The sequence below is a fragment of the Primulina tabacum genome, chromosome 12 (genome assembly GCF_025594145.1).
Source record: "Primulina tabacum isolate GXHZ01 chromosome 12, ASM2559414v2, whole genome shotgun sequence".
NCBI classification, from domain to species: Eukaryota; Viridiplantae; Streptophyta; class Magnoliopsida; order Lamiales; family Gesneriaceae; genus Primulina; species Primulina tabacum.
The window spans coordinates 3608421-3635223 of NC_134561.1; the positions used below are offsets into that span (position 1 = coordinate 3608421).

At 34.0% G+C, this 26803-nt stretch overlaps 1 protein-coding gene across 1 annotated transcript; it reads left to right on the forward strand.

Annotated features, from left to right (window-relative positions):
- The first annotated feature begins 4357 nt into the window (after positions 1-4357).
- Positions 4358-9951, forward strand: LOC142520153 (subtilisin-like serine-protease S). The gene is made up of 12 exons (XM_075623152.1): positions 4358-4507; positions 5398-5489; positions 5749-5849; positions 5920-6072; positions 6282-6378; positions 6620-6862; positions 7022-7322; positions 7730-7824; positions 8263-8505; positions 8708-8819; positions 8988-9186; positions 9821-9951. Exons 1-12 carry the CDS (start codon positions 4418-4420, stop codon positions 9949-9951), a joined length of 1857 nt encoding a protein of 618 aa, XP_075479267.1. The 5' UTR covers positions 4358-4417.
- Positions 9952-26803: the final 16852 nt, after the last annotated feature.

Below are 26803 nucleotides of genomic sequence, written 5' to 3' on the forward strand. Positions count from 1 at the left end.
TAAGAGAGAAGGCCGTGGCGGGACCTGAGCTAGTACAGATGACCGTGGACAAGGTTAAAATCATTCAGGAACAGCTCAAGGCAGCTCAAGATCGACAGAAGAGCTGGGCAGATCTTAAAAGAAGGCCTGTAGAGTTCAACGTGGGCGAGAAGGCTTATGTGAAAGTCTCGCCTATGAGAGGGGTTGTCCGATTCTGTAAGGCCGGGAAACTGAACCCTCGATATGTTGGACCATTCGAAATCTTGGAAAAGGTGGGCACCCTAGCATGCAGACTGGCACTGCCACCAAGCATGTCAAGAATCCACAACGTGTTCCATGTGTCCCAACTGAGAAGGTACATTCCAAACCCGAGTCACGTGTTGGAGGTAGAACCACTCTTGATCGAAGGAAACTTGGGAGAAGAACTGAAATACGAAGAGGTCCCCATCAGAATTGTGGACACTAAGGAACAAGTCCTTAGACGACGTATCATTCCCTACGTGACCAAAGAGCGAGAAGCAACTTGGGAAGTTGAAGAGAAGATGCGAAAGGAATATCCCTACCTATTTGGAGACCAAGCCAACTCCAGTTCTGAGGACGAAACTTCTCATAAGAAGGAAGGGGTGTAAGAACCGATTTTTTTTCAAGGAAGTAATTAATAAGTTGTAAGGAAATTTGTAGAATTTGATTTTTTGTATAAAATAATAATAATAAGATATACACCTTGGGAAATTAATTGTTGGAAATAGTTTTGCCAAGTCAATAATAATACACCAAGGCATGCATATTTTCGAATTTTTGGGGGGAGATATTGCAAGATTTGGGAGATATCATGCAAGGTTTAGGAGAATGATTGCATGGACATGGACAATTTCGAAATTTTGAGAATTTTGCCTAATATTTGATAGCATACAAGCTTGAGTCAAAGAAGGGAAATAAATCCTTTTCTCCCTTGCACCATATTTCGAACCAATCTCAAGAGTGGGAATCAAGGATTTAAATCTCACGAATTAGGAAGATAGATCATCAGCAATGGCAAGAAAATTGGAGTCAAATATTGTGAGATTTGAGGCAAATTTGGGCATGATTTAGCCACCATAATTAGCTACATTCCCCTCCCCTATAAATACCACATCAAAGCCTAGCACTCCCTACACAAAATTTTCGAAATCCCTAGCTGCAATTCTTGAAAATTCCAGCAGCTATCCTAGCCGAAACCCTGCTGAAAAATCATCCAAAGTTAGCCGGGATCGTGAGCCGAAGCTCTGCTCGAACGAGGAACGAGAAGTGATTCAATCCAGAGCCATTCGCCTACATTTTTAGCATTCCAAAACTACGGTAAGTGGGCTTGTTTGTAAAATTAAAATCTCGGTTTTATGCATATGTGATTTTTGGTTTTGGTTTAAAAACACGGTCGAGTACTATCCTGCTTCTATTCCTTTCGTGTATTATTCATACGGTTTTAAGCACTGTGAGGAGTCGACTGTATATGGGTGGGAATCACAACCAAGACGTACCCTTACGCGGTGGGGGATATAACCGCTATACGGCCTCGTCCCCTTAGAGGAGTAAAAATTAGGGACTGACGTCAGTAAACCATAGAAAGTATATGAGTCGCAGTGCTTGATAAATATTATGCATGTGTTATGAAGTATGTATGCAAGTCATGAAAATCTCGAAATTTATGCATGTTGTTTTATTGTGCTCGATATGCCCCCACTTGCAGAGTATTCCCAAATACTCACCCCCCTTACAAGCTTCCCAGATAAGCTTGAAGAAGAACTTGAGGAGGAAGAATCTGAGCAATTCTGGGGATGATGAATGCTCAAGAATTTAGATTAAGTTTAGATTTTATTATGTTATTCAGTTTTACGTTTCCGCATTAAACTCTGTTGTTTTTGAGATTTAGGTTTTGTAAAGACAATGATTATTATCGTTTAAATTATGATTTATAAACTGGTTTCGGTTTACACTGTACTACAAAGGCTTGTTGTTTCGATTGTATGATTGTTAAATAACGCCGATGTCAATTCCGAATCTCGGGGCTTGAGACTTGTGACTAATAAATTAATTCATGCAACAAAATTAGTTTAATAAATAAATAAATAAATAAATAAAGGTAAAAACTTGTGTGAAACGATCTCATGGGTCGTATTTTGTGAGACGGATCTCTTATTTGGATCATCTATGAATAAGTATTACTTTTATGCTAAGAGAATATCGGTAGAATTGACATGTCTCACAGATAAAGATTCATTAGATCGTCTCAGAAGAGACCTACTCATAAATAAATAAATGCATCATTTTTCACATCTATTAATAAATTTATTGTCCATGTGTGGATTTATCTGATCAAGTTAGGAAATTAATGTTAAAAAAATGTGGAGGAAAAAAAATCTAATGTGAAAGTATCATTATTGTTTGTTTTGATTCAATTCGAGTTTTAGTTATTGGTGCTAAAATATAAAAAATTCAGAAACTTTGATAGAGAGAAAAGAATATTTTTTAAAACCGAATGTTTGTCGTTTTATCAAAAATTATAGCTGATAAGAACGGTATAACTCAAATATTTTCAATCGTACAACAACTCAAGCATCACATTTCGATTGTTCAACTAGCAAGGACAATTATTACACCACAACAATTTTTCTATCGATAATTACTCTATTTGCAACCAACGATGATCGAACTCGTGATCAGAGGAGTTTCTATTATAGGTTAATGCGTGAAAATTTAAATAGATTAGTTATATTGATTGTTGTGTAGAAGCTAACTATAAATATAAATCAAATATAAAATTTTGTGCTTGTCATAAATAAAAATTAAATCGTTTAATTGATCGACTACATATAATCATTAAGTGAGTTATATATATATATATATATATATATATATATATATATATAAATCGAGTTTAGCTTTTTTGTATAATTATTGGTGAGGTTATTATTTAAAAATAATAATATTAATAATACTAGAGATAAATAAGTTGAGATTAAATTAAGGATTAAAATAATATGTATATCATAACAGTCGATTTTTCATCAATGCACTTTTTACCATTAAATTTAACCTCCTATACTAAAATACATATGATGTCGAAATCCTAAGAGCATATTACACAGAAAATCTCCAGGAATAGAGAATCATATTTTCGGTCTTAGGTATAACTCGACTGAAAGGACACCCATTGATTTTGAAACATTAACAATGTGTTCCAAGAGAAAAATACAATATGAAACTGATTACAAGGACGATAAGATTAATCAAAATATGATGTTATATATATCATGCCTATTTTAAATGTCATATACCATGTCAAATAAATGAATATATAAACAATAAAACATTTTAGACCACATCATATAAGTCATAAGATTCACACAAATCACATTAACGACATAAATATGAATAAAACAAGATTTATGTGTTATGGCGGTATTTAGCTAAACTGTAACATACATATACCAATCAAATATTCCAAAGATCAACATGAACTTTCAATGTTATCATCTCGACCTATACCATTTAAAATATTCAAAAGACCGAATAAATTCACCAACATTATCTATATCTTAAATAATTCAACTAATATTTTTAAAAACCTTTAAAGTTGAAATATTTTCCCCAAAAATCTCAAGTTGACAAATTATCTTCTAAATCTCAACTAAGTTCCCAAAATATCCGATTCTAATTATTTACACTATTCGTTCCAAACATTCCAATATGTACAAGATTGAATAACAATATAACATTTCCAAAATTCATATAAAATTCTAAACAACACGATATTTAAATTTCGACAATTTTCTTATCTCGAATATCAATAAACCAATACCAACAATGTCGAACAACCATAATTCCTTCCAAATATCGCACTAAAAATTCGACATTAAATTATAAACTCGTCTACATTAACAATTCAATAAGCAATATAGTGTGATAAATGCGATAAAATTTAATTAAATTCGAAGGGATAAAATCCCCATTATAGGCAACTTGTAAAATCGAGAAATAAGGCTCGAATGTAGCTGGAAATCGATCTATGTGTTGATATCTGTAACTGAAATATTTTCTTGATAATCATATATATTTATCGATAATATCACACCCTATTTGAATTTTAAAACTTTTCTATCTTTTCAACATAGATCTGCAATTTTTAAATCGCTTAATTCACATAAACTACTAAATATTTTATTAATTTAAATTTGAGAAACTGTATTTTTGAGAAACACAAATTTCTCTTTAAATTTATATTAAATTGATAATAGATATTTACCCTTGTTTTTCGATATAATTATCTCCATGCAATCTAAAGATTTTTATAAGATAACAATTATCATTTGAATATAAAATTAGATTATTATTCCAACACACTCCCTATTCCTCTCATTTCTCAACCCTCAACGTTGCTCCTTTCCTTCCTTCTTCAAAAATGAAAACCCTCATTAATTTCGTTCTTCTATATTTTTTATTTAACATCGTTCATGGATCCAACGTTACTTCCGCCGCTGATGGTCGTAAGGTGTGTTAGATTATGTATATATATGTGTAAGGATTAATTTTTTATTAAATTTAGTTTTATAAGCGTCATCTTTAATAATAAAAAATTTTTGGATTGAATATGGATCTAATTAATCATATTTGTTTTTCTTTTTTGTTTGTTTGTTTGTGGTTCGAAGTAAATAATTTTGTTTTCAAGTAATATTCATGATACGTCGTTTTCCGATGTGACATGAAAAATTCTATCTATTCGAATATCATTTTTTTTATATAAATGGGGTTTTTTCAAATTTTTGTTATAATGTGTGTTGGAAATTTATCTTAGTGTTTTATTAAAGCTGAAATACTCATAAAAACTGGTTCTCAATTAATTGGTGAAGCCACCGGTAGAATGTCTCAATTAACTATAAATCCATTTTCCCCAACATTCTTCTTCGTGTGTGGAATAATGAATTAAATCGTTTTTTAATAACATTCTTCTAATTTATTTTAAATCGTTTTCCGCTGTTTCGTTAATAAATATTTTTTTGTAAAGAAAATAATAAAAATTATATTTTGTTTCACTGTGGATAGAAAATATTACATAAATGTGAATAAATATATACAAATGTGAATCAATGATTTACACTATATTTTTTGTTATTTGTATTCTATTTGTGAATAAATTCGACATATATTTTACACATAGAGTGAATCGCAGATAACACAAAATAGAATTTAAATTTTAAAACACAAGTTATTTGATATGAAAATATTGGTTATAAAATCTAAGGTAAATATACGTTGTTGTTGTTGTGTGTTTTATTTTAAATTTCACTTTTTTCTTCTTATTTATTTTTTCTCTATTTACATGCATTTAGTTAAATTGATTTTTGTTCAAGATAATTTCATATTTTGTCTTGTTTTTCACAGCATTACATAGTTTACATGGGATCTCATTCATTTCCCAGCAGTGAATCTGTGATCTCCTCCAACCATGACTTATTATCCTCAGTTACTGGCAGGTAAAAAATTTATAATAATTAAATACAAATATTATCCACAAGTGCTATATATATCAAGGTCGATTTCATGTAATATTTTTTTCATGAATGTGCTCGTGAGTCATATCAGTACACGGTGTAAATACAACACTTATGCATAAAAGTTAATAATAATTAATCTTGTTATATGGTATAGAATATAGATACAATAGTACTATGTATATCATATTAAATGTCTTTTAATTTTTTAAAAAATCTTTTATCACTGATGAACTTGCAGCACTTCCATAGAGGCACAAAAGGCTATAATCTACCACTATCACAGGAGTTTCAGAGGGTTTTCGGCAATGCTTACTCCGGAAGAAGCCCATAAAATCTCTTGTAAATGATCTAATTCTGTAGAATATTATTTAATTCAATATATAACTATGGAGCTTATTTAAAAATGCAGATCAAGAGTCAGTTGTATCAGTGTTCGAGAATCAAAATGGACATCTTGAAACTTCGAGGTCGTGGGATTTCGTCGGGGCTGCTGCTCAAAGCGTATTCACTGTTCAATCCGAGCAAAAAGACTTGGATGTCATCGTCGGTCATTTGGATAGTGGTACGTACCTAGTAATTCTTTCTTTCTTTTGAAACTTTTTATATATGAATAATTAATCAAGATCAGGTGTATTTATTTGTTGATAAACTACTCATTTTACATTTTAGATAGTATATTTGTCATTATATGATATAAAATAGTTTGAATTTGTTTGATTAACTTGAATATTTTCCATAATATAATATATTTTAAATTTTTTCAATGGACAGGGATATGGCCCGAATCACCAAGTTTTCGGGCGGATGGATTTGGTCCGGCTCCTGCTAGATGGAAAGGCCACTGCCCCGATGAACCCCAGTGCAATAAGTCGGTCACAATCCACTTGCTTCAATTCAAAAAAAGAAAAAGGAAAAAAAAAAACATTTTTTAATATCATATGCTTCACTCTCTCTTGAAATTTGATGAATTAATGGTTGGGTTTTTATGTATTTTTGAAACAAAGTTAGGATATATATATATATATATATATATATATATATATTTGACAGACAGAGTTATATTTTCGAATATATATATGTATTGTAAACTTTGCAATTCAATCATGCAGCAAAGTGATCGGCTACCGTTGGTACTCCCGTGGGTTCGAGCAAGAGAACGGGCCGATTGTGTCGTATGGCGGCCGCCACTATTTCTCAGCCCGGGATGACTTCGGCCACGGCACACACACGGCCTCAACAGTCGCTGGGATGCCCATCGGCCTCAGCATGAAAGGAATGGGCGGTGACAAGGTCATTCGTGGTGGCGCTCCTGGTGCACGCCTCGCTGTCTACAAGGTTTGCTGGTTCAACAGGTCAGTGGAAACACTCTCTCTTAGAAAGCTTTTACATACTTCAATATTTAGATTATATTATATGTATTGGCTATTAAAAGAAAAGTTAGGGCGTCGCCATATAGTCTTGTTCGAGTTTTTATTTCATTACTTTTCTTGATCATTGAGCTATTGCAACAGATGTACCTGCTCAGACTTGCTCAAAGCTTTTGATGATGCCATCGCTGATGGTGTCGACATAGTGACATTTTCGATCGGTGGATTCGTGCGGCATAATCGTCCGGGATTCATGAGTGATTGCATTTCAATTGGTACGTTGCATGCGTTTGAAAAAGGAATTCTTTTTTCTTCTAGTGCCGGAAATAGTAGAGAACCGGAGACTGTGGACGATGCCGCACCATGGATGCTGACGGTTGCAGCCACTTCTACCGATAGGGAGCTCGTTGCCACCGTCGAGTTGGGAAACTCAGAGACCTTGAGGGTATGGCCTTCACATTTTCCATTTATTGACTTAAAAATGGTAATTTCAATAATGCAGGGAATGAAAATTTATACGTAAAGTAATTGGCTTATATATATTGTATTTTTTCTCCTTTAATTGGTCAATATTGTATTTTTTTTTTTTTTTTTTTTGCTAGGATTCATGATTCTCATGTCACTTCAACTAAATAAGAGCTAAGTATGCAAAAAAAAAAAATCCAATTATGACCGTAAAATCATTTTTTGATTAATTAGAGTACCAAAACCCTATCTACACCTAATTATTATCATTTTTAGACTTTTTTCAATGTATGTAGTTGGGATTTAATTAAATTTCTTCTACTATCTTGTTAGGATCAAATTCTTTAAATCTAATTCAAATACATAATGAAATTCTTGTTTTTGAAGGGGCAAGGTTTCAACTACTACGATATGAATGGATATAATGAACTAGTTTATGGAAGAAATGCGGCAAAATATTGGAGATGGGCAGACAGTGCAAGGTACATGCAACATTATACAATCAGAAACTATATTTTTTTTATATCATATATATGTTTGTCTCTCTAACGATTTTGATCATTTAATCAATTAAATAAATTTTAATCTTAGTGCATTAACTTGTTACTTGTTTTTTTTCTCTATCCTTGTTTTTTATTTGTTTTGTATTTTCATTTTTCTTTAGTAATTTGGTCATTTTGTTTGTATTTTAGTCCTCATGTCCCACGGTGTATTGACTTGGAAATACTAAAAGGATTAAAGTTTCAAACAAAGGACTAATTTGAAAAATATAGTATTAAGACTCAATTTGATAATACACAGATCCAAAGACAAACATACACGAAGAATATTACAATTTTTCTTACATTACTATCAATCAATTTTCTAATATCTAACTAGCTCATTCAATTGTATCTCACATCTCAATGAAAAATTTTCAGTTTCTGCAAAGAGGGTACACTTGACCCCAGAGTTGTTTGGGGAAAAATTGTGGTGTGCATCAAGGATTCTTGGAACGACAAAACGTTGCCGAAATCCGACATTGTGCGCGAGAATGGAGGCATTGGAGTGATCGTCGTTGATCCATATTCAAGCAACGATATGAGTTTGAACTTTATGATACCAACAACTGTGATAGGCGTGGAGGATGCAAGAAAGCTGGATGCATACATGAGAAGTACAAGGTAAAATGGATAATTTAATCCATACATATAAAAATATACACACCAAAAATTTATTGTAATGAGATTGTCAACTTACTTTACAAACAAGGTAGTTTTTATCTATTTTTAATAAGGAATTTAGCCTATATACTAGTTTATAGGGAATTTATCCTAATTATCTTGGTAGTTTGGTTGCAAAATGATAATTTTGGACATGATTCAGCCGCCCTTTTGCTTATATTCGGCGGCACGAGGCTCAGATCAACCAACAACCTGCCCCGAAGATGGCCGTGTTTTCTTCCCGAGGACCTGGATCTGCCCTAGACATCATCAAAGTACGATTTTTTTTTTCATTTTTCTTATAAGACGGACTACGAATATATTCGATATTTTGCCAATGAATAATTTTTTTGTGTTATGCAATTATCAATATATCTATAGTTTTGGTAACTACATATTTTTATAAACATCGATGATAAATTCAAATTATTATCACTACACAGCCGGATGTAGCAGCTCCAGGGCTTAACATTTTAGCAAGCTGGCCTACATGGAATCATGAAGATCCGGGCCGTCCATGGTTTGGCTTCGATTCCGGAACTTCCATGTCTGCCCCTCATGCTGCGGCCATAGGTGCAACCTTGAAAGGAATTCATCCCAACTTCAGTCCAGCTGCTATAAAATCAGCCATCATGACGACAGGTAAGCTTCATATATATGTTCCATTCGTAGTTCCTTTTCGATATTACATTTGTTGCATTATATAGTAAGATAAGATGTACTTAATTTGTAACATACATAATATATTAATTACTTGATAAAAGAAATTTTTTGAATCTTATCTTGTAATATAACTTAATAGTATTACAACAATTTTACGAAAAATATATTATATTATTCAAATTTGGTCAGATTGGTTGATCGGTGTTAGGACACTAATAGTGGAGGAAGCATTATAGCTTTACATTCACCATTTTTTTAAATGAAAAATGGAATATAATTTTTTTTTAAATTAAAATTTTTTGTATTAAAATGTATAATTAATTTTATTTTAAAATTCACTTGCTCTTTTAATTTTAACAAAACAACTTTGTTAGAAAAAATGAAATATATGGCAGTTTTTACGTAAAACTAAGATTTAAGATACAAGCATGGTTTAGAGATTTCTAACTAAGCTTTTGTCTAAGCATATAAACACTAGAAGATTGGTTATAATTTTATGCGTGCATTATGTATTATTTGAATAAGTATTCACGTATACAAATTTAATATTCGGCACCAAACTTTGATTTATCTAGAATAAACTGAATGAAATATGTGTATGAATTTGTGACAGCCTCACATCTGGATAACACTGGAGGACCAATTCAATCTGATAATGGAAAGGCCACCTCCGTTCGACATGGGATCAGGAAACATAAACCCAACAATGCTCTCATCCTGGCCTTATTTACGACTACAACATGAATGACATGATTGCATATTTATGCAATATTGCCAATTCCAAGACTATTGGAAACATACTTAGAGCCAGAGTCACATGTCCTTCGCCTGGAATTCCTCATACAATCTGAATTACCCTTCCATTTTTGTTTCCAATTTATATCGACCAGTTAAAGTTACTACGAACCACTACTTACGTAGGCAATGAAGGGGATCCGAAATCCTTCCATGTAAAGGTCGAAATCCAGAAGGGGTTTTGCTGCAAGTCGAACCAAGTGTTCTTGATTTTTCTGATGGTAAAAAGACTGCAACTTACATAGTGAACGTGGTTCCGAACAGCGGATCAGGAAAATATGTGTTTGGAAGTATTACTTGGTCCAATGATGTGCATTCGGTGCGGAGTCCAGTAGCAATTCGAGTTTCTTGAAAGTGAGACTTAAGTTAGATTTAATAATTGGACACCGAATAATATTATTGTTAATAATATTTATATTTTTATTATTTTTTTGGGTAGGCTTTCTTCCCTCCTCCTTTAGATTATTGGTTCCTTCTATAATTTTTTTTTATTTTATAATTTAATGCATTTTATATTATGTAAGTATTTAATATGATTATTTAGTTGTTATATAAATAAATATTCTTTTGGTTATATTAACATGTGTATTCGATTAGATAGCGATGGTTTCGGGTATTACCCAATTAGCTAAATTAAAATCTTAAATAAATATTAAAATAAATATTTTTAAAAAAAGAAAGACCCGTGGTGAACAATAGATCTATAATTGGGATATTTTAGTATGTTTCGATTAAAATTTTAATAGAATCAATAATAATTTAACATATTTTTTTGTTTAAAAAGCTAAAAACTTAAATGCTTACAATGTAATGAAGTACCCTATTTATACTACTCTTATCATGAATAAATGGTTATGATCAATGCAATCGTATGATGAAAACTAAGTCTCCAAAATCATCCAAAATATCTTTGAAAATGTTCTAAAATATATATGGGAGAACTTTCTAGAAATATATTAAAATTTATGTATTGTAAAAAAAAAAACTAAAATAAGATACATGTATCTTCAATAATTCTTAAGAAATTCAACCTATATTTTAAATATGAAGAAATTGAATTAAATTTGAAGGGAAACTTGCAAAATCGAGAAATAAAGGTGGAATGTAGCTGGAAATCGATCTAAAAATTAAGCTTCAATGCTGGAAGCCAAAATGATCTAGAAATGACATCAACGTCGTATGGTGGTCGCGAAGCAGAGGTTCTCGGAACACGGCTGAACTCGTCGGGGATGGGTGAGGTTTGAGTGAACTTGCTCCTAAACTCGACTACTACCTCCCCTCTGTCGGAAAACACCAAAGTAGCCAAGAAATCGGCCGAAGATAGCAGCATGCAGTCGAGGCCGCGACAGATGAGCCTCAATTATTTAATTGAAATTTTATATTTGGTAGTAAAGTTCAATCAATTCGGTTTGCCGAAATTTTTTTGGTCAATTCGACTTTAGAAAGATCGGCTCGATTTTAATCGAACGTTAATCCTGTCGAGGAAAGAGGTCGAGAGCTATATTCCATGTAAACTTTGTAGGCTAAATGATGTCGGGGTTTCAATAAGAGGCCGAACTCACAGTTGCCCTGAAATGTTCATGTGCCTAACCCACATTAGAAATATTTGTGGCATAAAATATATTAGTGAAATAATTTTAATTACGTTAAGATTTTACTTAATAAATTAGGTAATCAGTTTTATTTGCCAAATAATAAAAATTATAATAAATATATTTTTCGTAAATACATATTATTTAAATGAATTATAAATATTTTTTTAATCTTAAAAACGTATTTTTGTAATAAATTTGTATTGTTTCCCTAAATCTGAATTGGTCTGGCAGTAAGTAGCATACAAGCGAGGAGTGTTGGTTGGTATTTTTTTATTTATCTTGAGAAATCACGATATAGAAATGAGTGAACTAAATTACTATAAGAAAATAGTCGATGCAAGAGTTTGACTCTTTTTTCTTAAAACGATATTGTCTCGCTCCGATACTCACAGTTTGTGGTAATTCGTTCCCAATATTCATCTATGACGGATTCAAAATAGTAGCACTTGGAGGGTGTCAAAATCAGACACGAACCACAAACCTGACACGGTTCAACCCGAAAAAAATCAGGTTTGTGTTTGGGGAATTTTCGGGTCCAGATCGAGTTGGATTCGATAGCTGATCCGGAAAAAATGATCGGCTTGGTTGGGGGCTGATTGACCCAAAATATTTTTTTTTAAAAAAATATAATAATAAATATTTTCTACATTTTTATATACTGCATGTCTAAAAAAATATTTATTGTATATTTATATCATAAATTTTCATAAATTTAATATTTATTTTGAATTTTTATTTTTTAAAACAATTGTTTATATTATTAGTAATAACTTTATTTTTCTACTATTAGACTTTCAATTTAAATCACATATATGATGGAGATTTTATTATTATGTGTTTAAATTAAAATATTATTATTATTTGAATTTTATTTAATTTTCTTACAACAAATTTAAAAACAAATTCAAAATGGGGTAAATCGGGTTGATCGGTTGATTCGGGTTCAGCTTGAGTGTTTTCGGGTGGGCTCGGGTTCGGGTTGGGCAATTTTTGAATAGTACTATTGCCCAACCCGACCCAACCCACCCGAATTGACACCCCTAGTAGCATTACAAATTTAAAGACACGCGAACTTTGAAAAATGTTTAGAACACTATCAAGATGGTATGCAAATTTTCCAATTTCAATTTAAAGTTTAAATTTAAAATTCCAAACTTAAGATTTTATATCTTGAAATTTGAATTTTAAGCGCTAATTCTTAAAAATTCGCATAGAGAGCTAAACTTAGAGAGAAAGGAGAAGAAGAGACAAATTATGTGTGAATACAATGAATTAGACCTTATTTATAGAAGATGAAAAGCCTTAAATGAAATGATGCATCATTTATCAATCACTCTCAATAGACTTGTGCCTTCGCCAAGTCTAAAGTGGCGCCTCTTAATCACACGGCAATTTGCCGTGTGATTTCATAATTTTTTTAAATATATATTATATATATAATATTTCAATATTGTGGGGACCCGGACGCTAGTTCATGTCTTAATCATTATTAATGTCAAATATACAATTAAGAAAAGTGGGACTAAATTTTTTTCCTTTTAAATTATAATGCGGAAACGTAATGTAATCTATCTCATATACATGCAGTAAAAAAATACAAATCATGTACTACATGTCTCTATCTCAACTAGGTTCAACAGCTATACATCAAGCGTTGAATCTATTCTGCTTCTGGGCCCGGATCTCCACGCTAACTATAATCTCTCATCCTCTTCCTGATATGATCATGTCCCACTGTTGTCATGCACACATACAAACAAGATAACAGCCGGATAACTCCGGTGAGAACTACATTTCCAGTATAAATCATGTATACATGCATTTTATATACAAATATAACATCATGAAACAAATATTCATAACATGTATCAAAATCAGAAACATTAATCAATACAAACTCCGAATCACATTCCGTGATTCTTAGACTCTGACTCGACTCATCCTAATCTAGGGATCCCGATCTGAATAGAACATACACTCACCTACACTCCCGATCGGGGTGGTGGTACGTTCTTATTCGCGGACTTTGGCTCTTTCCATATCGAACATCAGTAATAGAAGAAACTCTAATTCTATCCACTTCGATATAACCAAACGTTCCGGCGTCTTGGCGAATCAGCCACTAACTAGGCATATCAGCCTTGACATATCCTGCCAAACCTCTGTGACAATGTGCAATGGGCCCAGTGACGATTCCATCACTATCAGGCACCCTTGTCACGAGATCAATCGTCTACGACTAGACGTATCCGCCTATGACTCAATACATAAATCAATAGATCAAAAATATCAATCTCATTCAATTGCAAATATCAATGCAATAAGGTAAAGTATGTGATTTTGGGAAACTCAAGTCAAATCAAACTCGAGTTGTGCAATCCCGCAATCAACATCAATTTATACCTTCCATTTCGTTCTGTCGATCTGACTCTGTCGAAGTCTCGAACTCACTGCCTGTCAAATCAATCTGGCAATAACAATATCGAATACACTGTATCAATGTATAACTTAATTCAAGACCTGTTCTGATCAATACTCAAATCAAACATAATCTGATCCATATCAACGATATCATGATACAATCTCAATCAAAACTGAATCCGATCAAAATCAATCTACTGATGTTTCGACGGCATAACAATACAATCTCAATAACCCGTCAATCTCAACATCACAGATATAATACCACAACTCATAATCGATATCAATACGAATCATAATCTTCAATAATAACATATCATAATATCAAATCTGTACAATCTCGATCATATTACTTCAGAAAATCATAACAATTATATAAACAGTCCGTTCTTCGATATGACTTCAATTATATACCGATCAGTATACCCAGAACACAATATATCTGTCAAATCGCAATTCCCCCAATATCATAATTTCAAGACATATCAAAACGTAGTAAAACTTACGTCCAGTTATAGCCTGCGTCGATAGGAACACAGTACTGAAGTCGGATTCAAATCTAACAGACGGATCGGAATATAAAGGCGCAAGGATTTTCTAAAAGATTTCTCGTCCCTTTCTTCGTTTTTACTGATCTGAAAGAAGGAAACTTATATATATCTCTTGTGCATGTGTAAGATACGTGGAACACTCTTCTGCAATTCTGGTTGACGCTCGGGGCGGTCAAAAATATCCGCTCGGGCGCGGAACTTGCTGTCTGGATGCCTAACTTATTATCCATTGGTGCTCGGGCGGTAACTTTCTACCGCTCAGGCGCCACATGTTCTGTCCAAATCCTACTCTTGTGGGACACTGGCGCTCGGGCATGTTTTTTCTACCGCTCGGGCGCCAGAAGTTCTGTCCAAAATCTGCTTGTTATGAACCAACGCCCAGCTTCTCCTTTCACGTCTTATTTTAGCTCCTGAAATCTCAATTCTGTCAATTAATCATGTCTATTACGATGGTAAAAACTCAGGCATTACAAATATAATTGAAACGTCTACTGCTAAAATACTACTGATTTTTTTAAGTAATGGCCGAAACCATAACCACATAAATCCAAGGAAAATTCGAACTTACACTGTATAAAACCATCCAACGACTGAATAGTTAACTGCAGTTATCAAATCTTGAAAATATAATCAATTTCAGAGTCCTACTGTTTTAAAATAAAAACCCAAACATGTTACCAAAAATCTGTCAAATCAACAACGTATTAATATTCACAAACATTTAAAAATAATATTTTAACTCATGCCTCAAAAATCATATTGTGCAGAAGAAATGCAAGTCCTCGAGTTTTCACGTGCACCCCCAGCTCAGCCTACTCATGTTCAGCGCCTCTAGTCTCATCATCACATGATCATCTGCATCAATCACACCTAGTGAGTCTAAAAACTCAACACACCTGAACCGTTATAACAAGTCATATGCATATCATGCAACATTGAAAAATATTGTATTAGTCAAAATAAATTTCGTGATCTTTCAAAGTATAAACATTAACATCAACATATTGGGTCAAATAAAATCATGTCATATCATATCATCATATACATATTCAATTTCCTTGATTGAATTCAGATAATTAGTTGTGAATTTCATATCAGCTCTAGGTCGATGGATCCATCTACTTATAACTGTGGTACTCGATGGCGGAGACATTAGCGACACTCTCATCCGTCAACTAAGCCTTGACCTTACATGTTCGTGTTCGTATTAGTCACAATTAAATCACCCCTTCAAAAACATGACACATATTCATCACTTGTAAAATTCATGCATATACATACATTTTCTTTAAAACCAAGCTTGTAACGTATTTTTCAGCAATATCATAAAAATTCATATTCATAATTCACATAAAATTTTAAATATGCATTTTCATTTATCAAAGAACTTCAAAGCGTGCTAACTCGATTCAGGTGAAAAATGACAATTTTGTCCGTGAAACCCTAATTTGACCATTTTACCTCTGAACATTAAAACTTTGACTCGAACCCATCCGAACTATCAAGGCATCTTAAAACATACTTATAATCATTTCTTAGATGGTAACTCGAGTCCATGCATTAACTTCTATAATTCGTTTTAAAAACTTGGACTGGTGTCCCGGTTTAACGCAAATCAATCCGAAACTTAATCAAACTTTTTTCAATTTAAACCATGACTTAATGACAAATAACCAGCCCTAAAACAACCATATTCGAACCGTTTAAGACCCTCGAATCGCATTTGAACAGCTGCTGGAAATTCTGCACTTACTGAACTGAAACCTTGGGTGTATCCCAAGCCAAAAACTCGACACTACACCCAACTAGCCCGACCAGACCCAAACCAGACATTCCTAGACCATGAAAAACACTTCTGGACCGATTTAACCGAGGCATAGAGTCCCATGCAATCAACCGTGAATGGTTCACTCGGAACACCAAAAACCCGAACCACTTAGCACCTAGGACTCTCGATCTGATCTGGGACTATGACCAGCTGCGCTCGTAGCTTTCTTGGATCATGACTCGGACTCTCCAAGTTCTGCACCATGGCCCGGTTTGACCCTCTCACAGCCACCCCTCGTCCTATGCCCGATCGATACGAAACTGATCCCTAAAGCCATCAATCCGATCGGCACTCTCAAAGGCTGTTCTACATTTGAACCTAGCACTGAAAACCACTTCAATCTTGCTATAAATCACCGCCTCAAATGTCAAACCTAGAATCCCCCTTTCAAAATGTGACAAAACCGTGAGCCACATGTATATTTTTCAAAAGAATTTCATGTAAAAACCATGTATAATCCATTCATATCAGTAGATCTATATTAGATCATGCAACTACAATCAAAATTCGTAATAGGGTGTGAAAGATAAGAAAACAAAGTTTTAGGGGCGTGTCTTTGCGTATATGCGCTCGAAATCTAAACGAATGGAGCGGGACTAACACCGGAGGAATGGGACAATATTTTTACTGAATTTTCTTCGAAAACCAAAGCCATGGATACTGGAACTTCACGTGTGACTGCTGGAAGGATGAGGGCGTTTGTGCTCGGTTTGGGGTCGGTTTTAGTGAAATAAAAAAATGGGGTTTTGGGTTTATGTTGAAAAATACTAATTGTGTAGAAGTATAGGCCCAAAAATCTATTAAAACAAGACCGTTAGGCCCAATAACATGCACGTGAAATATTTCGTTTAAATACCTTTTCAAAAATGTTACACGAGCCCCCAAAAAGTCTTCCATTTTGCTAAACATAGGCTACCGATTTAAAATATGACTCGACGTGTAAAAATACTCTGAAATTACTTATTTTTGAAAATTACATAATAAATGCATCATATATTAAATAATTAAAATAATTATTTAATAGAAACATTTTCTTTAACTATCCCTGGTCTCTGTTCCTCGTTCGAGCATCGAATACTGCTAAATGCCCTAGTTTATGCAATTCTAGTAAATCATGCAGTGAAAACACATAATCATGTCATAAACATGCATTTAATGCATTTAAAATATTTAATTAAATATTTTAATAATACCTTAGATTTCCATGCAGTTAGATTACGTCACTTGAAATTTCTAGACCATACAAGTCCTCTCTCCTTAAATAGAATTTCATCCTCGAAATTTAAAACTTATCGAAAAGTTGTGGGTAGCGGCTCCTCATCTTTGCGTCGCTTATCTGCATAACTCTTCTGTCGGCCCTGAGTAGTCTTCATCCTGTCTCGGATCTTGAATACTAGCTCCATAGTTTGCCTGATGATATCTGGACCCAACTCTACCTTTTCACCTATCTCATCCCAATAAATCTGTGATCTACACGTTCTCCCATAAAGTGTCTTGTAAGGAGCCATATTAATAGATGCTTGGTAACTGTTGTTGTATGTGAACTCCACGAGAGATAACTTCAGCTCCCAGCTGGCCTGGAAGTCGATCACGCGTGCCCTGAGTATATCCTCCAACATCTGAATCATTCTCTCAGAATGACTGTCTGTTTGAGAATGGAAAGATGTACTGAATAGCAACTTGATACCCAATACCTGATGCAGACTCTTTCAGAATGCAGATGTAAACCTCTGGTCTTTGTCTGACACAATGGACATTAGAATCCCATGCAATTTGACTCTCTCTGATGTACAGCTCTGCGTACTGAGTCATGGTGAAAGTCTTCTTGATCGGTAGAAAATTTGCTGATTTAGTGAACCGATCGAATATCACCCAATGGCATTATATCCTCCAACCGTCCTAGGTAACCTTGTCACAAAATACATCGTGATGTTCTCCTATTTCCACTCGGTAATAGAGAGTGGTCTAAGCTTTCCTGCAGGTCTCTGATGTTCTGTCTTAAGCTGCTGACATGTCAAGCACTCAGACAAAAAACGCAAAATATCTCGTTTCATGCCCGACCACCAATACAAAGACTGCAGATCCTTGTACATCTTCGTACTCCTTGGGTGAATAGAGTACGGGTTGTTGTGGGCTTCATTCATAATGTATTCTCTCAGTGAATCACAACTAGGAACCCAAATTCGATTGCGATATCGGACTATGTCATTCTCGACAGAATACAATCTCAGACCCTTGGACTCATCCCTCAGTCTCCACTTCTGCAACTACTCATCAGATGACTGCCCTGCTCTCTCAGCGTTGACTGTACTGTCAGGGTAGAAAAATTAGGAGCATTGCCCCTAACATACACTGCAAGCTCGAATATCAGAATCTCTGCCTCAGTCATAGTCCTTCACCAGCTCTAATCATCTCCACTGTCTAATATTCAGCTATTTCTGGGTGAAGAAGTACTTCAAACTCTTGTGATCTGTGAAAATCTTGCACTTCTGTCCATATAGATAGTGTCTCAAAATATTCAGAGCGAATACTATTGCTGCTAGTTAGAGGTCATGAGTCGGATAATTTTTCTCATGAACCTTCAGCTGTCTGTATTCATAGGCTATCACTCTGTCATTCTGCATCACAACTGTGCCCAAACCAAGCTTCGAAGCATCAGTGTATAGCACATACTCTCCTTGCCCTGATGACATAACTATAACTGGTGCTAAACTCAATGCTTACTTCAGCTTCTCAAAGCTCTCCTGGCACTCTGGTCCACAAATGAATTTGGCATTTTTCATTGTCAAGGCGGTCATGGGTACCGCAATAGAAGAAAATCCTTGAATAAACTTCCTGTAATACCCAGCTAGATCCAAGACACTGCGGATCTCTGTCACACTCTTAGGCACTGGCCAATCTCTGACTGCCCCAACCTTGGTGGGATTAACCTCGACTCCATCCTTGGAAATAATGTGGCCCAAGAACTTCAATTTGTCGAGCCAGAACTCGCACTTGCTGAACATGGCATATAACTTTCTGTCTTTCAACGTTTGTAGTGTCGTTCCTTAGTGCTGACTATACTTATCTATGCTCTTCGAATAGATCAGTATATCAACTATAAAGACTATGAAGAACTGATCCAAATACGTCTGAAATAAGCGATTCATGAGATTCATGAAGATCGCTAGCGTGTTATTCAATCCGAAGGGCGATCACCATAAACTCGTAGTACCCATAACGCGTCCTGAAAGTCGTCTTGTGAACATCCGCCTCCCTCACCTTTAGCTAGTGATATACTAAACGAAGATCTATCTTCGAGAACACTTTTGCTCCCTACAACTGATCAAATAAGTCCTCGATTTTAGGCAGAGGATGCTTATTCTTGATGGTGACTTTGTTCAGCTCTATGTAATCAATGCAGAGTCTCATACTGCCGTCCTTCTTCTCCAATAACAATGCCGGTGCGCCCCATGGAGAAAAGGTTGGGCGAATAAAACCCTTGTCCAGCAAATCCTGAATCTGATATGAAACGTCCACTACTCATTTTTTTGAAAAATACTAGAATTATTTTTTCCTAAAACCCTCGGCCGATGTATATACATACACATATATACCTAAAATATTTTTGACACCATTTTAAAAATAAAACAACCAACTATAATTGAAAAGTCAAAGGAAATAGTTCAAAACATAAAATCATCAAACGTTTGCAAATCTTAACTTAGCAATATTTCAAAATAAAGCCAACTCTAACAATCTCTCAAAAACCACTCAAAAACATAATAAAAGTCGTAAAAATCCTTAACATAAACTTTAAATCATAAGTGCGGAATACTAGCACTGGTTCTCGGGTTATGTGCACCTTCAGTCCAGCAAGGTCAACCATCAAGACCTCCCTCTACATTTACATCATGCTCACCTGCATCAATCACTTCCAGTGAGTCTAATGACTCAACAAACCATATTTCAATTTCGTTTTCTTTGGCATTTCCGTTGTAAAGACAAGTTTATTACGAATTATTTATGAAACAAATTGATTTGATTCATGCTATAATACGAGGCTTGTTGTTATAAAATTTATATTTGTTAAACAAACTGATGTAGATATGCCTAGGGTATAGGGCGTGAAAAAAATAGCAAAAAATATAACTTATAATACAAAAAATATAATTTCCCCAGTAAAATTTAGGTAATAATATATATTTGCCAAATAATAAAATAATAAAAATATTATGAAAATAGAAATAAGTATTATTTTATAAGTGAAATGTTGGTCTTGCCATATTTAAATTTTGGTAGGTAATATTCATTAACTCTACACCACTTACCTTATAATATAACACTACCATGCCTATAAATTTGAGTACATCATCCTATCATCTCAACCCTCGAATTACATTCACAACTTCATTGCAAAATGAAGTATTCCTTTGTTTTCTCCATCATTCTCTTAGCTCTTTTGGTCCAAACTTTGGGTATACATATATAAATGTGGTTTTGTCACTTTTTTATTATAAATTTGACACGAGAAAATTATATTTTTAGTTACATAATTTGTATGTTTTTTTATTGTAAGTCATTTTATCTCTCAATTCAAGGTCCTAGTCTACTGTTGCAATTTTAGTTATTTCATCGGGGTGCTGATGTGACAATTGAAGTTTTAGAAATGCTCGCACGCCAGCATTTTCCTTTGGCACATCATCATTTTTTCAACGTCACGTCATCATTCCGATGAAAAAAATAATAGAATCAGAAAAAAAATTCAAATCAGTTTACTAAGACTGTAAATTGTCCGATAACATAAAAAAAATATATAACATGTAAGTTACAATATGAAAAACGTAATTTTCCCATTTTCTTTCTATATTTGGTTTATTTTCACTTTTGGTCGTACATGTCGTCAAAATTTGATCAGAAATTAATATATTTATTTTTTGACAGAGGAAAAGAAATCAAATATTTCCCTGCTCCAAGCCTCTTATTAAGATATGAAAATAAATGTTCTTCCATATGGTATGCGATATTGCTGTGTTGATTAAATTAAAGGACACGAAGAAGTTGGCGCATAACATTCAATGTGTTGATGTGGAACCTGGTGCCATCAAATGTACTTACGTAGTTTCTTGTGATTAATAAATTAATTCATGCAACAAAATTAGTTTAAACAAGAAATAATTAAATAAAGACAAAAACTTCTGTGAGACGGTCTCACGGGTCGTATTTTGTGATACAGATCTCTCATTTGGATCACCCATGAATAAGTATTACTTTTTATACTAAGAGTATTACTTTTTATACTAAGAGTATCACAGATAAAGATTCATGAGACCGTGAGACCTAGTCATAAATAAATAAATAAATGCATCATTATTCACATCTATTAATAAATTTATTGTCCATGTGTGGATTCATCTGATCAATTTTAGGAAATAAATGTTAAAAATATGTGGAGGAAAAAAAAATCTAATGTGAAAGTATCATTATTGTTGGTTTCGATTCAATTCGAGTTTTAGTTATTCGTGCTAAAATATAGAAAATTCAGAAACTATGATCGAAAGAATAGAATATTTTTAAAAAGTGAATGTTTGTCATTTTATCAAAATTTATAACTGATAAGAACGGTATAACTCAAATAGTTAAAATCATACAACAACTCAAGCATCGCATTTCGATTGTTCTACTATCAAAGACAATTATTGCACCACAAAAATTTTCCTATCGATAATTACATTCTTTGCAATCAACGATAATCGAACTCGTGATCAGAAGAGTATCTATTATAAGTTAATGTGTGAAAATTTAAATAGATTAGTTATATTGATTGTTGTGTAGAAGCTAACTATAAATATAAGGGAAAATTTAAATTACTCCCTTTTTCAAAACTCAACTTTCTCCTTACTCCCTACCCTTCTAAATCTTTGTTTTAACTCCCCATTTTTCCAAACTTTCAAAAACATCCTTAATTCTATTATTTTGGTATGTGGCATTGTTATAACTACCGAGTTTGTTCTTGAAAGCATATAGCCCCAGGACATGCAGCTACGCAAGGTTTCCGCCTATATATCATTCTCAAATGATCGATTTTTATTTTTATAAATGGCCAATCATGCTTTCGTATAATAAATTGAACTATTTACCTCTTTGACTGGAATGCCTTCGGGTTATATCCATCAGATTTTACAGACTGCTCGTCACAGCCTAACCACGCAGTCGCAACGGATGGTTCCTGACGTAGATTCTTTCAACAGCACTTAGCTCAACCCTGTTTCGTTTCCTACCTCAGGGTGTATAGTAAAATAGTTCAATCTGAAACTAATATATGAGAGGGGCAAAAGACTTGGTTCTTTTTTCAAATATACAAAATATTATTACATAGTAACCTCATGTAGAGGAGGAGAAACTTGTTTACTGAACTTACAGCACACATCAACTTGAAATAAAATATTGCAAATATTTTGAAGAAAAACGAAGAGGTTGAGTGATGCCTTTATCTTCCTTCTACCTGATTATTTATAGAAGTCCCTGGCGGATTTGTATTTCGGACTTCAAACCCTTGCTATAATCTGATGCCTTCCAGCTGTGGTTGGCCCTATCTGGTTGAGTGGTTGTCTTCTTCCTAGATTATTAATCTAGAAACAGCTCGTTCTTCTGACTTTTTCTCCTGGCATAACCGGTAGATATGTGTTTGTATTATATCAGCTGAGATCTCGTTCCCTTCTTCTTTTAACAGTTTGTAGAGATCTTTAGTATTTACCAGCTGCTTTCTTATTCTCTTGATGCATCTTTTAGAAACCTTTAAATATGTATAACACATTTTTCTTCAGGTTTCGACTTTGTTCTTGTGTATTTTTACTGGTTCCTATTTACTCTATTTATAGTTGTAATCGGGTCCAATTTTCCTTGTTCATTTAGTGGGTGAGTCACATGCCCACTATCTTTTGTCAGAGAATCTTTTGATTTTGTTATCCCAAGGAAAAGTGATTAAGTTCACATGCCCACTTATTTCTGTCGAGGAATCTTAAACTATTGATGTCCCCGAGGAAAACGTGATTGTGGTCCTTCACCACTTGGTCATGTTTCTGCAAGATGCTTCCTATATTACCGAGGTCTGAAGCCCTTGCCAAATTTTGGCTCTTTTTGATTCGGGCACTCTGGCAGATTTGTTCTGACCATCTTCTCACATGAGCCATATTGAAAAATTTTCGACGAGTTTCTTTACTCCCCGGCAGCTTGCTATTCCACAGAAGATTTCTTTTCTTCTCGAATAGATCTTCTGCAAAACTTGTGGTTTTACATGTCATAGTATTTAACAGGAATTATCTGTTTACCGAATTATGATAAAATTTAAACGGAAACTTGACTTTGTCCATCTCAGTTGGACAGACCCATAAAACACATGCTTTTCTGGTAGAAATATCGTCTTCAGTAATTGAACCAACCAGGGGTGTTTCTTCTGACGGATGATCCTTGATAAATTTCTGAACATTTGTATCTTCCATCCTTAACTTGATAAAGTGAAAGACTTCATGTGAGCCTTTTTTCTGCTGGTTTTGGTGCTGTACTAAAAAAGTATAGCTCTCGAATATCTCCTCTGGACAAATAATCATTATTTGCGCTCAAGTTTCATGAACAACTTCCTGGATCCATTTCGGCAATCCTGAAATTTCTGGAAAGCTAGGCGATGTGGAATAAACTGAGGCAAGAGCCCCGAATTCATACCAAGATTTGTCTTCCTTTGGATATTTATTTGGTTTCATCCATACCCTAGCATGTTTTCCTGAAACATCAACCCTAATAGTGGTTGGGTTAATGCCTAATCTTTTTTTTTAATTTCTCCCAGTTTTGCTGGTAAACCTAAAATGGAGAAATTGCAGCTTCATTAGTATCAACCTTAGATTTACCCTTGTCAGTATTAGGTCTAAGGTTGATCTTTTCCTCTTCAATCTCCGAGGTAAAGTGTTGACTTGAGGACTCGAGATAAGGATCTAGAGTCTCAATTTTTATTTCAACCGACTCATCTGGAGATCTCGACTTAACACTTGTGCTAGGGGTATTTGAATCCTGTGCTCCAGGTATAGAGTCATGTACTTGAAAACTCTCCATTTGGGAAACCAGTGGCTTCTCAATGCCTTGGAGGATAGGCCTTTGCATTACATACAATAACTGAGTATAAGCCCGTAAACATCTTGTGATTAGATCAGAGACAATTCTCTTATCGTCTTGTTGTAGTCTTCCCGTAACTTCTGCGTTTAAGACCAGTTTGTTGAACTCGTTCTGAAGCATTTCAAGGTGTTCCCTCAAATGCCTCTGTATTTGAGGGAACACCTTGAAATGCTTCTAAACGAGTTCAACAAGCTGGTCTTGATGGCATCGATATCACCGCTGTCCATCTCTTGTTAAAAAATCTGCAAGAATATTTTCATGAGATTTAATTATCACAATATCAAAAATATAATTCTAACATAATGCTTGTCATCTTAATAATCTTGTTTTCTCAGGGTTAGATTCTATTCTATTTCTTAAGAAAGCTTTTACCTATGCATTTTCAACTTTCAAAGTGAATTTCTTTGCAAATAAAAACAGTGGCCATTTTTCAAAAGCCCTTTTTAATGCATATTTTTTTTTTCGTTGATCTGTCATCTTATGGCTTCTGCATCCGAGAAAAGTCCACTGCAATATGTGCATGGCTGTTCTCCTTCTTGTGTGAGTTTGGTTAAAACTGACGTCCACCAATGATCACTGGTATCTGTATATAATACCAGATCATGTTCATCCCGAGAAATAGAGATTTTCGGAAGATTTTTACAAATCTCCTTTAGTTGACTAAGTCCATGTGTGTGTTCTTTCGTCCATATAAATTTCGCATCTTTTTTCAGTAATGGACTGAACACTTTCCTATGTTTTGCTAGGTTTTTGATAAACATCCCAACAAAATTAACAACCCCTAGAAAACTTTGAATTTGTTTCTTTTCTTTTAACTCGTTTGGAAAATTTTGCACTTTCTCTACTCTATGATCCTGCAAAATTATTCCTGACTCATCGATTTCTATTCCGACGAATTCAATCTTTCTTGCGGCAATGACTGCTTTCTTTTCTGATAGAACTGGTCCTTCCTTTTTACAAACATCAGAGAAAATCTCTAGATGCTTAATATGTTCTTCCATATTTTTAGATGCGATCAACACATCGTCAATATAAACAAACATAAATTTAAAATAATATTTAAGTAAATTATCCATTTTCCTTTTAAATATCTTAGGTGAATTAGCCAATCCATTGGTAATACTTCCCAGATATAATGTCCTTGTGGAGTATAGAAAGCTATGAACTTCTTGCTTTCTTCCTGCGTTCGAATCTGATAAAAACCAGACTTACAATCGAATTTAGAGAATATCTTAGCATTGCGTATGCAACTGATTAGATATTCTCTGCTAGGTATAACATACCCATCAAAATCCAGAATCTTATTAATTTCTTGATAATTAATATCTAATCTGGGTTTGTTCCTTTTTATTTCACCATGATTTCTTACCAGGAATTCTGGGCTGCTGTATGGTGAAATTCCTGCTTTGATCAAATCAAGGTCCAAATGTTCCTTGATTTTAATCTGCATATCCATTTGATAAATTATATTCATTGGGATGCTTGCAACAGACAAATTCATACCCTTTGTCTTCCTTAATTTTAAGGCAAGCTTTGAGTTGATTTTTGTCCCACCATTCCAAGGGATCTTCATTGTAATTTTCTTTGATCCTTATCTTAACATCTTCTAAAGATACCTTAGATTCATACCCTACCTCATTTTTATGTAGAGCTATCTTAAGGCATTCTATTTCTTCAGGTTGAAGCTCTTTATTTGCTCTTAGTTGGAGCAATGTTTCTCCAAACCGTCTAGAATCTTTTATTTTTGAGTTCAGAAGTTTTCCTTCATCACCACGCTTGCTGCGAAATTGTATTGGTAGTTTTCTATAAAATACCTCTATGGACTATGATTTTTTGATTACAAGGTGTTGTAAACACTAATATTATAGTCTCATTTTCTTGAGTATATGATTTAAACATTTGTAGGAAATTATTTCATAACAAAATATCAGCTCCTGTATCATGAAAATAAATCGGTGGTGTTTTTACCTTATACCAAGGTGTTTGTCCAGCACCTCCGATTACGATCTCGGTCATTTTAATCCCCTTACATAAGATTAAGATTCTTCTAGAGAAATCTCTTCCAACAATCTTTGGTGGTTCTTCTTCCAAATTATTTGGAAAAACTCCTCTTTTGGCTGTACAGATTACAGCCCCTGAGACAATATAAGCAGCAAAGTATTCTGCTTTATATTGTTCATATAACATCCCTACTGGAATGTATATCGAGAATGGACTTGTGGTCATTGGATTTTCCACATTCTATCATCTGCCATAAACTC

Excerpts from the sequence above, each read along its gene's own strand:
- LOC142520153 (XM_075623152.1), top strand. The coding sequence starts at position 4,418 with ATGAAAACCCTCATTAATTTCGTTCTTCTATATTTTTTATTTAACATC. Across the intron at positions 5,850-5,919 it reads AGAAGCCCATAAAATCTCTT|ATCAAGAGTCAGTTGTATCA; the intron begins GTAAATGATCTA and ends TTAAAAATGCAG. Across the intron at positions 7,825-8,262 it reads AGATGGGCAGACAGTGCAAG|TTTCTGCAAAGAGGGTACAC; the intron begins GTACATGCAACA and ends AAAAATTTTCAG.